General features: G+C 38.0%; 1 protein-coding gene across 1 annotated transcript; it reads left to right on the top strand.

Moving 5' to 3' along the window:
• Nucleotides 1-1,496: 1,496 nt before the first annotated feature.
• On the top strand, nt 1,497-12,564 carry LOC114050045 (antigen-presenting glycoprotein CD1d-like). The gene is made up of 6 exons (XM_027871580.1): nt 1,497-1,626; nt 1,957-2,223; nt 3,064-3,333; nt 10,045-10,323; nt 10,621-10,720; nt 10,896-12,564. Exons 1-6 carry the CDS (start codon nt 1,557-1,559, stop codon nt 10,915-10,917), a joined length of 1,008 nt encoding a protein of 335 aa, XP_027727381.1. The 5' UTR covers nt 1,497-1,556; the 3' UTR covers nt 10,918-12,564.
• The last annotated feature ends 2,217 nt before the right edge of the window (nt 12,565-14,781 follow it).

The raw sequence follows: 14,781 nt of genomic DNA, 5'->3' as shown, positions 1-14,781 counted from the left end.
TCAATATACCATCAAATTATTCCTGTTAACTCTCACCTTCACAGAATTTTAGAGCTGTAAGGGACTTTAGAGTCAATCTACTCCAATGTTCTCATGTGCTTTGATTGGTGTTATGTTTAATCAGCAAATCAAATTAATTAGTACAGTCATTTTTATCATATTGGCATGGCCCAAGCATGAGACCTGAATATCTCTACAATTATTTAAGCTATTCTTAATTTTTTAAAGGAACATTTTATATCTATACAAGGTGTTGTATCTCCACAAGTCTTAGAACATCACATCTCAGAACAAGTATTTCACTAGATTTGAAGGCCACTTTTTTGAGTCGATGGTCTGCAGGGCACAGTCTCTTTTCTCCCTTTCCACCACTTTCCCTCCCCTCTGTCTGTCCTCCCACTCCCCCCGACACACACTTATAGAAGTACTCCAGAGCTTTTTGGAAAAAGGTAACCTCCTCCAGGAGGATGACCTTAATCCTTGGCCCAGCTTGCTAGAAGACATATGAGGGGGACAATTCAGAGCAGAGGGGATGAGGAAACTGGGCTCAGAAAAGCTAAAGCTCATTTTCAAGGTCATATAGCTAGTGAATTCAAAGTTCCTTCTTAGGAAGGGAACTAAGAAATCAACTAGTTTAACATACTTATTTTACAGCTAAGGAAACAGTTCCAGGGCCATTGAATGTACTTGCCCAACAGTCATACAGTGAAGAGCAAAGTTAAAATACTTGAACCTAGGTCTGCCCACAACAAACCTGGGGCTCTTTTCACTACATCACTCTTCCTTCCTTTCTTCCTTTCTTCCTTTCTTTCTTCCTTCCTTCCTTTCTTTCTTTTGTAAATAGTTTTTTTTATTTTTCCCCAACTGCATGTATTTACAACATTCATTTTTTATAAAATTATAAAATTTCAAAGTTTTTTTCTCCCCCCCCCAGCCCCTCTCCCCAAGTCGGCAAGCAATCTGATATAGGTTATACATGTGCAGCCATGTAAACATATTTCCACATTAGTCATGTTGTATCACCATGTTCTTAATAAATGATTGTTAAAGTGAGTTACTAAGAGAAATCAATCCTAATGACGAGGCAGAAAATGACAGGGGTGTGGGGTGGGTAGAACAGGGAAAGAAGGGGCGGGGGAGGAGGGGGAGACAGATTTGAAGGGAAGCAAATACAGGACAGAGCACAGTCTGGAGACAGGGACGACCTCCCATTCCAGAGACTTGGGACATGTAGCTGGAAGTGAGACAGCTGGCTTAGTTTTTATTTTATTTTCTTAAATATGTTTTATTGATGTCTTTTTTTTTCTTGACATTTCATTATTTCTAGAAAAAGAGAAAGAAAAAGAAGCTTACTTCTGCTCTCTCCGCTCCCTCCTCTACCCCTCCCCCCCTCCCAACTTCCCCCAGGACAAAAAACAAACCCAGAAACCCTATCCGCTGAACTATTCGTAGGAGGTTGACTTAGGAGAAGGAAGTCAGGCCCAAGGTAGGGCGGGGTTTGCGGTGAACTGAAGCTCCCAGCAGGGAAGAGCTGCGGAGCACTTGCCGGGGCCTCGATGCTGCCGCAGTGTCTAACCTTTCTGCTGCTGCTCCCGGGGCTCTCTGAGGGATGGGAAGGAGGGACGGGTAAGAAGGAACTGATGGGGGGGAGGGCAATGAGAGGGACATGCAGGACAGAGAGGGGACCTGATGATTGGAGACTGGGCAGAGTGGGGAAGAGATGTGCGGTGCGTTGATAATTCCTTCTTCTGACCAGGGACCCTCCTCCCCGGACCTTTCCATACCTCTGGGAAACTTAAGGGCAGACGACTGTTTCCCAGACTCAGTTTCCCCTTTGTAGGGGAAGCGGGGAGGGAGACAGGTAGTCACTGCGATTGTTTCCTTTTTTCCATTTCTTTCCACTTTTACCTTTTCCTCCTCCACTTACCACCTTTCTCTCACCCTCTTTCCCCACAGCTTTCCAGGAGCTCCTCCCCTTCCAATGCCATCTTATCTCCTCTTTTCACAATCACAGCTGGGTTCAGAACCTGGGCTCAGGCTGGCTCGGGGATCTGGAGACCCACAAGTGGGACGCGCAGACTAGCAACATACTTTTCCTGTGGCCCTGGGCCCGGGGTCATTTCAATACGGAGCGCTGGGAATGGCTGCGGAGAATCATAGAGATTTTCCTGATCAGTTTTACACGAGATGTGCAAGACTTTGTTAAGGTCTTCGGGGGGAAATGTGAGTCTTGGGGATGTGGGATGCTCACAGCTCATGATTTTCATCTCAGGAGTTTGTTGGGGGGAGGGGGGAGGAAGAGATTAGCATAGGCATTGTGGGCCCTTAAGCCTCTAATTTCTTCCTAGTTGAATTCTTCTCCTTGTACCCTGAGTCCCTTTCCTCCTCCAAATACGATCTTTATTTAATCACTGAATCCTTATTACCACTCCACAGATTCTCTGCCCTGACCCTTAAAAACTCCCAGGTTCCTCCATTGCTCATTTTGATCTTGACCTTGGAGGAAGCCCAGATAATCTCTCACCTGATCTTTACTTTCCCTGTGGCTGATCCTGTCATTGTCCATATCCTGTTTTGTCCTCATTTCCAGTCTTACTTGCAGAAGGTAGTGGAAAGATGACCTCACTACCTCTCAACTCAGACTTGCTTTCTGTAGGTCCTCTTAAGAAGGGTATGATAAAGAAATTGTAAACTAGGTTCAAATCCTACCTCAGGTGGTTACTGTATGTATGGTTGTGGGCAGATGATTTTACCTCTCTGGTCCTCATTTTCTTCATCTGTAGAATGAGAGGGTTTTACAAGTTAGTATCTGAGGTTTTTTCTAACTTTAAATCTGTGATCTCATGAATACTCCTATTACATTAAGCAAGTAGTTTACCCTTTCTGAGCCTTCCTCATCTGAGGGGCTTGAATGTGAAATCCTGTGAGCACAGATTGGAGATTATAATTATTTCCCACACTCATAACCATCACCCCCTCCCTGCCCCACATCTAACCCCTTACTTCTCTCCCTAACTAAACTTTTTTCCTTTTTCTTCCCTTCCTTTACCTTCTCATCCTTAGACCCCTTTGTGATCCAGATGAGAGCAAGCTACTCCCAAAAATCCCCTGTGAGCTTCTTCGAGGTGGCGTTTCAGGGAACAGACTTCATGAGCTTCCAAGGAGATTCATGGAAGCCTGCTCCAGGGGCTGAAAGTATATCCCAGAATATCTCCAGCATTCTTAACCAGGACCAGGGTACCCGGATCATGTTACAGAGCTTACTCAATCACACCCTTCCCCAGTTACTTGATGGCCTTCTAGACACAGGAAAGACACACATTGAACGACAAGGTCAGTCCTAAGAACCAGTTTCCTCCTCCCAAACTTCAAGAACACAATCATCAAGACTCTGGGATTCAATCCCCTTCCTATTCCTGCCCTATCCTCAAATCTCCACAATTTTTTTTTTTTGGCCAGGATTGTTTTTTAAATTATTTAAAAATTTACTGATATATTTTTGTTTTTTTAATTACCTAAATTTTCTCATATAGTCCCTCTTTCTTCCTTTTCCAGAGAGTAATCTGTAAATAATCTCTATAGAGAAGTTGGGGAGGTACCTTCTCATTGCTCTACCTTGATTGAAACACGGTCATTTTTATTCCTCAGCATTTAGTTTTAATTGTTTGTTGAGGTTCAAGATCTGTTGCAGAGTCATCTCAAAAGAATTCACAGACTCAGACCATCTCAACTCAAGTAAAGGTATTTATTGAGAGTTACGCCTCTCAGAAATTGGGCCAGGCTCCAAGAAGGAATCAGCAGCTTAGCAGAGCAAGACTGGGATGTTTTATAGAGCAAAAGTTCAATTACATCATTACAGAATATATGAATATATAGGAGGGGTTTATTGATGTGGGAGGGGTCCTAGCCTTGGTGGAGCTGTGCATTCAGTTATACAGAATGCATATAGAAGAGCCCACTCAGGGAGATATTAATGTATGATAATGATATTATAATAAGCTTTCTACATCATAAGCTCACTTTAGGACAGTTCTTTGCTATTACTGTGCAGGTGTCCACTTGGGCTGTGATTTAGTGGGCAAACATCCTGCTTTATGTCCTCTTGATGCTGTTTTCTGATTGGCTGGCTATTGTGATCCTGTCTGGGGCAAGATGACTGGCTATCTATTGTGGCCCTGTCTAAAACTAGATGGATGTGGTTGAAACATCTGCTGTTCTAGGGAGGCATGAGTTCATGGACATGCCTGCTGTTCAAGTGAGGCAGTGAGGCATGTGAGGAAGTTGGGATATTGGGGGTGGGGGCAGTGGCTAGATTTCATCATCTTTGTTACATTTGACACTGTTGACCACCCTTTGCTCCTGGATATTTTTTCTTTTGTGTTTTTTTTTTTTATGACACTGTTCTCTTCTGGTTCTCTTCTTACCTGTTCAAACACTTCTCCTCCTTTGTGTGCTAATCATCCATATCACACTCCCTAATCATAAATGTATCCCCAAGGCTTTGTCTTCTTTGTCTTTTCTTTCTATATTTTCTTGTTGACCTCATCAACTTCCATAGGTTCAATTGTCATCTTTAGGTTGATGACTTCCAGAGTTGTATATCTAGCTCTAATCTCTCTCCTGAATTCACATTCTGCATCACCAAGTATTTTCCTATGGGACATTTCAAATAGGAAATCTGTCCCAGAAGTATCTCTAATTCAGTGTCTAAACCAGAACTCATCAAACTATGGTGGTACCAAATTTCCTTATTTCTGTTGAAGGTACTTACCATCATTCTTCTAGTTTCCCAAGTTTGTTACATTGGAATTATGTTCAATTTATCTCTTTCCCTCACCTCCCTATATCTATATATACCTGTATCAGTTGCCAAATTTTGCCATTATCCCTCTCATCTGACCCCTTATCTCTACTTACACAAACTACCACCTTATTTCAGGGGATACAGAGCTGGATCTGGAGTCAGGTTTGGAGGCAGGCCAAACCCTGCCTCAGACATTTAGTGCCTGTGTGACCCTGGGCAAGTCATTTAATCTCTGTCTGCCTTATTTTCTTCATTTATAAAATAAGAATAACAATAATAGCACTTTTGTCCCAGGGTTGTGAGGATAAAATGAGATATGTGAAAACTGCTTTGTAGATTTTAAAACATTTGTATAAATGCTAGCTATCATATTTCAGGCCCTGGTCTTTCCTGCCTGGGTTGTTTCAATGTTCACCTAATTGGTCTCAAGTTTCACACTGCTGCAGTCCATCCTCCACAAAGCTGCCAAAGTGATTTTCCTTATGCCCAAGTCTGACCTTGTCACTTTTCTAATCCAATGGTTCCCTGTTGTCTCTAGGATAAAATATAAACTCTTCTATTAGGCTTTTAAAGCCCTTCACAATCTGTCCTCAACTTAATTTTCTTGTCTTATATGTTACTACCCTTCCTATACTTTATGGTCTAGCTAAACTGGCCTTCTCTCTTTCCCCACATGATGTGCCATTGACTATCTCTGAGGTTTTACGCTGCTTCTTTCTGTGACCTGGAATGGACTCAATCTTCACTTCTACTTCATAGAATCCCTCATTTCTTTCAGGACCCAGCTTAAGCAGCACCTTCTACAGGTGATTCTCTTTAACTGCTTAACGTCTGTGGGGCAGCACAGTGTAGTGGACAGTGAACCATCCTTGGAGTTAAGCTCTAGGTTCAAGTGTTACCTCTGAAAAGTAATAGATAATTGCGTAACAATGGGCAAGTTATTTAAAGTCTCAGGGACTCAGGCAATGCTCAACAAGAGCAGATTTCAGTTTTAATTTAAATAGATGAATTTTCTTACTACTTTAGTAGATGAATTCTCTTTGCTAATGAAATCACAGGTTTGGCCCAAAAATTAATTTTATTTTATTCTATGTATACATGCATATATACCATATATAGTGGTGTTCAAAGTCCATCATATCCTAGTCCCCTCCTACCTTTCCAGTCTTTTTACATCTTACTCCATGCGATGTACTTTTCCATCCAAACATTAGCTCCCTTGCTATTCCACCAAGACACTCATCTTGTGGCTCTGGGCATTTCCCCTGTCTATCCCCCATGACTGGAATGCTCTGCATTTTCATCTCCATCTCTTGCCTTCCTTCAAGTTCCACCTAAAACAGCACCTTCTATAGGAAACCTTTCCCAACCCCTCTCAATTCTAATGTCTTCCTTCTGTTAATGACTTCCTATTTATTCTGTATATAGCTTGTTTGTATGTATTTGTTTGTTTGTTTGTTGTCTTCCCCATTAGATTGTGAGCTTCTTGAGGTCAGGGATCATCTTTTGCCTCTTTTTGTATTCCCAGCACTTAGCACAGTGCCTGACATGTAGTAGGTGCTTAATAAATGTCTGTTGAGTAACTGATTAATATATATATATATAGATATATATATCTATATCTATATATATCTACACACACACACACATACATACACACACGTTTTCTCCTACTATAATATGTAAACTTCTTGAGAGCTGGGACTGTTTCTTTCTTCTTTATCTTTGGATCCCCAAGTGCCCAGTTCAATGGCTGCTATGTAGTAGGCTCTTAAGAATGTTGGTTTATTGTTCCAAATTGCTTTCCAGAATGGTTGGACCAATTCATAGCTGCACCAAAGGTGCATTAGTGTGCCTCTCCTTTTACAATCCCTTTCAACATTGACTATTTTCATCTTTTGTCAACAACTTTGCCAATTTGCTCAGTGTAATGTGAGATCTAAGTTGTTTTGATGTGAATTTGTTGTTACTAGTGATTTGAAACATTTTCCCATATTGTTATTAATAGTTTGCAATTATTCTTTTGAGAACTGTTTGTTCATATCCTTTGACCATTTATCTATTAGGTAAAAATAGCTAATTTTTTTTTAGCTGTCCTATATATTTCTGTTAGTTGCCTTTTATACCTTGGATATGTCTCATTTTGGAGATATTTCACATAAATACTTTTTCCCAATTAAGTGCTTCCCTTCATATCTTAATAATTTTGTTCAAAAGGTCTTAATTTCACATATTCCAAATAATCTATTTTGTCTTTTGTTATTGCCTCCATCCCTCATTTGGTTAAGAATTTGTCTCCCACCCATTGCTGTGAAAGGTATTTGGTGTGATTCTACCCTAACTTTTGTTATGATATGACCTTTGATAGAAAAAATAGACATACATTAAGGCACAAAGAAATTTCAAATAACTCTCAAAAGACATAAATGTTGAATGCATCCATTACAGGCTATAATATGATGAAAATCACAATAAATTCAGGGAGTGCAAACAGAAAACACAGACCTAAAAGGAAACCTAAAAATGAAATCCAAGATAACTAGTGGGTCAAAGAAAAAATAATAGAAAAAATTTAATGTTTTTGTGAAAAAAAATAGAAATATGAAAGATAAGATAAAATATACTGGAATGTTTGGGATATGGCTAAAGCTGTTATATGAGGGAAAAATTATATCCTTAAAACATGTATTTATACAATTGAAAAAGAAAAGATTAAGAACTGAATATACATTTAATAAATTATAAAACCCAACAAATAACTCCAAAATAAGCACAGAAGAGGAAAATGTTGCTTCCCTTACCTGCTGTTATTTTAAATAGTTTTGGAAGTACTAGGAATAGCAATAAGACAAGATAAACATATAAATACATAAAGATAGGCAGTGAAGAGACAAAGCTATTGCTTTTTGCTGATGAAATAATGATTTACTTAGGAAATCTAAGAATTTACGAAAGGAACTAATTGAAACAATTAATACCTTCAGCAAAGTTGAAGGCTATAAAATAAACTTACAAAATCAGTAGGATTTCTATATTATAACAAAATAAAAGAAGCAGTAATAGATAGGGAAGTATCATTCAAAATAACTACAAAACACATAAAATATTTATAAATCAGTCTATAAAAGCACATCTAATACATGTATTGATTCAGTTACAAAATGCAAAGGAATGCATATATATCTGACAAGATATTCAGTGCTCATGGCTGGGCCATACCAAATTAATAAACATGACATTATTATCAAAGTTAATTTATAGATTTATTGCTATACCAATAAAACTATCAAAGGGATACTTATTTTACAGATAACTAGACAAAAATAATAGCACAATTTGCGTGGAGCACAAAAAATATCTAGAATATCAAGGAAAATAATGAAAAAGATCAGGAATAAAGAAGAAATAGTGATTTTAGACCTCCAGCTATCGCAAAATGGCAGTTGTCAAAACCACTTAGTACTAGTTAAAAACATTTAAAAAATAAATTATTAGAGCCCAACTAGACGAGGAAGAATCAGAAATTATTGAACTCAAAAATTCAGCGTTTAGTACTCCTCCAAAAATATAAAGTACATAGAAAAGTTCTCTGTCTTTGAAAAGAATTTCTGGGAAAACTGGAGAATAGTCTGGAATAAATTAGATTTAAAGCTTATCTTTATATTTTATTCTATAATAAATAAAGATCATATACATTTCATTTCTGTGAATAGAGGATACTTCATGTAACTAAGCAAGGGATATTGGCAATTTTAAATGATAAAATAGATGAATTTGGTTACTTGAAATTGAAAAGCTTTTGCACAAATAAAATTTAATGCATATAGGATAAAAGAGGAATAAGTTGATTGAGGAAAATTTTTGCCTGTGTGTTGTATACTTCTGATAAGAATTTGATATGCAAAATATATAGACCACTAACAGAAATGTGTAAGAGCAAATGCAATTCCCCAAGACGAAAATGGTCAAAGTATCCTTTGAACAGTTTTCAAAAGAAGAATTGAAAACTATTAACAACCGTATTTAACATTTTCCCAAATCATTAGTAATAAAATAAACACAAATGAAAAGAATCTTGAGGTTTCACCTTATACCTAGTAAACTGAGATGACAAAAAAAATGACAAAAGATGAAAAGAATCAATGATGGAGGGGTTGTGGAAAGATACTAACACATTGTTTATGGAGCTGCAAACTGGTCCTACCATTCTGTAAAGCAATTTGGAATTATACAATTAAAGTGACCCTTTGACACTGCTAAGCATTTATTTTAAGGAGGTCATTAACACAAAGAATGTTTCCATGTATATAAAATATTTTATAACAATATTTTTTTGGGAGTAGCGAAGAACTGGAAACAAAGTAGCTGCCCATTAGAAATTGCTGGACTGTAAGAAACAACAAACATGATGCATCTGTAGAGAAGCATGGACAAATTCATATGAGCTGATGCAGAGTAAAGTAAGCAGAACTAGGAAGACAACATAATGATGAAAACAGTGTAAATAAAAAAAAGCAATTAAAAATAATCAAACTGAATGTTGTAAAATCCAAGAACAAGTTGGACCCCAAAGAAGAGGTTTGAGAAAACACCTTTCTCATGCTTTATTGCAGAGGTACAGTTCCATTGTATATGCCATTTAAAAAATGTTGATTAGTATTACAGCATTTTTTCTCTTAGTCCTCTTTTGAAAATATATTACAAGGAATGGCTCTTGGGAAGGTATAGAGGGAGGGATATAAGGAGAAATGTAGGTAATGTAAAAAATAAAATATATTAAAATATCTTTTAAAAATATTCAAGTCACATCCATTTGGAGTTTATTGTGGGTATGTGTGGCATAAGATGATATAAACTCAGTTTCTGCCATCCCACTTTCCAGTTTTCCCACATACTCATAATTTTTTAGAGGAAGAGTCAACATAAGGATAGTTGGTGGGGGATAAGTGTGAGCTGGGCCAGTGAAGATAGAAGTTTGGAGAAGAGTACTGTTGTGGGATTTTTCATCTTGGCATGGTGGAAAGAGCTTGAAATTTAAGGAGTCTAGGTTCACATCATATTTATCTGCTCTTTAATCCCTATGTGACCTTGATGAACCCCATTGGCTCTCTGAACCTTAGTTTCTGAATCTATGAAAATTATGAGACTAGACCCGATGATCTCAAAGGTCTAGCTCTAAATGATATCATCCTGTGATTTTATGAATCCTTACATGAATCTCTCTTCTCCCTGTCCTGTAGTTGGGCCAGAAGCCTGGTTGTCAAGTAGTCCCACCCCTGTTCCAGGGCAGCTGAAGCTAGTTTGTCATGTCTCAGGATTCTACCCAAAGTCTGTGAGGGTGACTTGGATAAAGAATGGACAAGAGCAACCAGGAACACAGACCGGTGACCTCCTGCCAAATTCAGATGGGACATGGTATCTTCAAGTTATTCTCAATGTGGAAGCTGGAAAAACAGCCAATCTGGCTTGCAGGGTAGAACACAGTAGTCTCGGTGGCCAGGACCTCATCCTATACTGGGGTGAGAAATGGGGAATGGGAAGAAAGTGGTGCTAGAGTATAGAAGAAGGGGGTAAAGGGGATGGTCACAAGACTGGGAAGAGAAGAAGATAGAGAATCCTAGACTCAGGAGGGAGGAAAACATGGAACCTTGGACCTAGGAGTGACCAAAAGGAAGGGACCTTGGACCCAATAGGGAAGGGGGTGGAGGTCACTGACTTAGGATGGAAGGGGATAGGGAATCCCAGGCTCAGGAAGGATGGGATAGAGGAAAGATCCCAGTTTAGGGTCCTTATGTGCTAATATCTCCCATGTCCAGCCAAAAGCTCTACCTGGCCCTTGGCTCTGATCTTAGCTGTGATTTTTGTGGTGCTGGTTTTGTCTGTATTTGGATTCATCTGGTGGAAGAATCGACATAGGTGAGTCCGTCTGTTTCCACTCATCTCATTACCTCCACTTGTCTTTCTACTCTTCTCTTTTTCTCTCAATCTCTTTCCTCCTTCACCTTTTCTCCCAATATACATTCCTGCTTAGGGCCAGCAGGAATGCTTTTACCTTGACTCAGAAGAATACTTACCTCTGCTTTCCCTACAGGTCATATGAAGACATTCTGTGACATTCTTCTCCTATTGGAGTCAGAGCCCTGGAATCTCAGAAACTCGGTGCTGTTTAACCCAAGAGTAATAGCAGTCTGGAATATTTTGCCTTCTTATTGACCTCTTTCTCATAGCAAGTATTTGTAATACATGAGCTCCCAAAGATATAAACATTGGTTTTCCTTCCTCTAATCCTTGACTTTAACTTTGGCTGTGAACAACATTCCCTGTGAGCTCCCCCAAGTACAATGGGGGGGGGGAGGAATGTGAGCTGGACATTAATTATCTTTTTTTACGGATTTTATGTTCCTGGCACTACACTAGACATATCAGCATATGCAAGAGGAAAACAGGGTCCTTTGCCTATGAAGAGTTTGAATCTTAAAGGAGGCTGACCAGGAGGGAATACCGTGGAAAAGATAAGTAGTCTAGTGAAGAGAAGACTTTTATACATTAGAGAGGGGCATGATTGCTGTCTTTAAGTGTTTGAAAGTTAGCCAAGTGGAAGAAGAATTAGACATGTACTACTTTACCCCAGAAATCAGAATAAAGGGCAATAGGTAGAAGTTGTAGAGAGGCAGATTTTGACTCATGTCAAGAGAAACTTGCTGACAATTAGATCTATCCAAAAGAGGAGTAGACTGTCTCAGGTGGTCATGAGTTTCCTTGCACTAGAGATCTCTAAGTGAATGCTAGATGGCTACTTGGTAGGAATAAAAACAGTATTCCCTCAGTACAGACATATCTATCTCAGAGATACTGTGGCTTTGGTTCTAGAGCCCCACAAGAAAGTGAATATTGTAACAAAGTGAGTCACATGAATTTTTTGGTTTCCCAGTGCATATAAAAGTTATATTTATGCTATACTGTAGTCTGTCAAGTATGCAATAGTATTATGTCCAAAGAAACAATGTACATACTAATTAAAATACATTATTGCTAAAAACAATGCTGTCATGGGAGCCTTCAGTGAGTCATACTCTTTTTCCTGGTGGAGGTTCTTACCTTGATGTTGATGGCTGCTGATTGATCAGGGTGGTGGTTGCTAAAAGTTGGGGTGGCTGTGGCAATTTCTTAAAATAAGACAACATTGATGTTTGCCATATTAATTGATTCTTACTTTGATGAACGATTTCTCTGTGCATGTAATGCTGGTTGATAGCATCTTACTCACAGTAGAATTTCTTTCAAAATTGGAGTTAATCCTCTCAACCCTTGCCACTGCTTTATTAACTGTTTATGTAATATTCATCAATATTGTTTTGTTTCAGGGAATAGGGAGACCTGAGGAAAGTTGAGGAAATGGTGGTTGGTGGAGCAGTCAGAATGCACCCGTTTATTGATTAAATGTGCCATCTTATGTGGGTACTGTTTGTGGTACCCCCAAAACAATTACAATAGTAACATCAAAGATCATTGATCGAGGATCACCATAACAGTTATAATAATAATGGAAAAGTTTGAAATATTGTAAAAATGTGACACAGAGACACAATGTGAGCACATGCTAGTAGAAAAACGGTGCCAATAGACTTGCTTGACCCAGCATGGCCACTAACCTTCAGTTTGTTAAAACAACAACAACAACAACAACAACAACAACAAAAACCCAAATTGTAATGTCTGTGAAGCAAAATAAAGTGAAACACAATAAAACAAAGTATGCCTGTTCTACCTGACCAGAACGTTGATAGTCTGTGAAACATAGTTGGGGAGTGAAAGCATAAGAATTTAAACTAGATAGCAATTCTATATCAACTCCTTTGGTGAATATATCATTCTTTCCCCAAAACTTTTCAAATTTTGCTTAAATGTAATCATTACAAAGATTTGGGGCGGGGGGTGGGGGAGGGCCAGCAGCTGGCGGACGAGCGGTTAAGAAAAATTAAAGAGAAATAAAATAAAAGGCCGGGCTAGGCGAGTCAAGGGTGATCAGCCACAGGACTGTTTATTTCTAGTAAGGCTTAAACTTTTATACATAAAAGTGAAATGATGATTTACAATACCTAAAGAGCAAGAGCTAAAGATACAAAGTTCTCACAAGATAAGACGCCTGGGGAGCATTGCTTCAGGGTGAAGGTTAATTGTCTAATCTAAACCTTCTTTGTTTACTTGTGACTATAGCTTTCCCACTAGACTCAGCAAATGTTTACTCAGTGGCAAAGCAAGTCCAGGGTACAGTTAAGGACAGATGATCCAGAGAAGGCCTTTGCCTTTACCCGTAGTGACCCCCAATAGTTAGAGATTTTCCAGGTAGATCCCATCCCCAACAGGAGAGAAAGAGAGAGAGAGAGACAGAGAGACAGAGACAGACAGAGAGACAGAGACAGACAGAGACAGAGACAGAGACAGAGAGGAGAAGAAGGAGGAGAAGAGAAGAGAATAGATTGGGTGCATGATATACAGAAGCAAATAAACACAGTAGAATAGTGTTTTGATAAAGCCAAAAACTCTAGTTACTGGGGGAGATAGTCTCTATCTGACAAAAATTGCTGGGAAAAATGGACAACAATCTGGTAAAAACCTAATGTTTTGACCCACACCTTACAATCTACAACATGATAAGCTACAGTGGATACTTGACCTACATATAAAAGGTCATGTTATAAAAACAATTGGAAGAGAAATTATTTTTTAGATCTACAATTAGGGGAAGAGTTCATGACTAAATAAGTAATAGGTTAAGATAAATTGGACAATTTCGATCAAATTAAAATAAAACATTATTGCACAGAGAAATCTAATATAAAAATTAGGAGAGAAAAAGGTAACTGGGAAAAAATCTTTGCAACACGTTTCTCTGGTACAGGTCTCATTTTCTAGGAACTGATTCAAAATTTTAAGACTAAAGTCATTTCCCAATCGATCAATGGTCAAAGGATATAACAAGAGGTTTTCAAAAGAAGAAATCTAAGCTCTCAGTAATCACATAAAAATGCTTTAAATCACTAATAATTAGAGAAATGCAAGTTAAAGCAATTTTGAGGTTTTACCTCACCCCTATCAGTCTGACAAAGATAACAATGACAAATACTGGGAAAACAAATACAATAGTACCCTGCTGGTGGAGCTATGAATTGTTTTGGCTACTCTGGGAAGCAATTTGGAACTGTGTCCAGAAAGTTATGAAACTATACATGCCCCTTGACCCACCACTAGGCTTGAAAATTAAAGAAAAAGGAAAAGGATAAAATGTACATATTTATAGCAGCTTTTTAATAGAAGCCAAAAAATTAGAGTGTCTATCTATTGGGGAATTACACAAATTGTGATATATGAATGTAATGGAATATTATTGTGCCATAAATAATGATGAAATTGACAATTTCAAGGGAAATTCTGTGAACTGACACAGAACCAAGTGAACAGAAATACAACAATTTATACAATGATAATGACATAGAGAAAAACCACTTTGATCACAAACAAAACTTTGCAAAAAAAGATAGTAAGAGATACCCTATTTAAAGTAAACATAGACAACATAAAATACCTAGGAGTACATCTGCCAAGACAAACCCAGATATTACATGAACATAATCATAAAACACTTTTTTATACAAATAAAGTCAGATTTAAAGAATTGGAGAAAAATTGTTCATGGGTGGGCAGAGCCATTATAGTAAAAATAACCATTTTACATAATCTACTTATTCGATGCCATCCCAATTAAATAATATAAAATATTTTATCAAACTAGAAAAAATAATAGCAAAATTCATTTGGGAAAACAAAAAGTCAAGAATATAAAAGGAATTAATTTTTAAAAATGTAAAGAAAGGAGGCTTAGCAGTACCAGATCTTAAACTGTATTATAAGGCTATCAAAACTATTTGTTTGACAGTATTATCAAAACTATCTAGTACTGGCTAGGAAATAGAGAA

The sequence above is a fragment of the Vombatus ursinus genome, unplaced genomic scaffold (assembly GCF_900497805.2).
Source record: "Vombatus ursinus unplaced genomic scaffold, bare-nosed wombat genome assembly UNPS02014798.1, whole genome shotgun sequence".
NCBI lineage: Eukaryota > Metazoa > Chordata > Mammalia > Diprotodontia > Vombatidae > Vombatus > Vombatus ursinus.
The sequence above is the reverse complement of the archived record's forward strand: the minus strand, read 5'-3'. Positions and strand labels throughout refer to the sequence as shown.

Coding starts and splice junctions, on each gene's coding strand:
- LOC114050045 (XM_027871580.1), top strand. CDS start 1,557: ATGCTGCCGCAGTGTCTAACCTTTCTGCTGCTGCTCCCGGGGCTCTCT. Junction 3,334..10,044: donor GACACACATTGAACGACAAG/GTCAGTCCTAAG, acceptor CCTGTCCTGTAG/TTGGGCCAGAAGCCTGGTTG. Junction 10,721..10,895: donor TGGTGGAAGAATCGACATAG/GTGAGTCCGTCT, acceptor CTTTCCCTACAG/GTCATATGAAGACATTCTGT.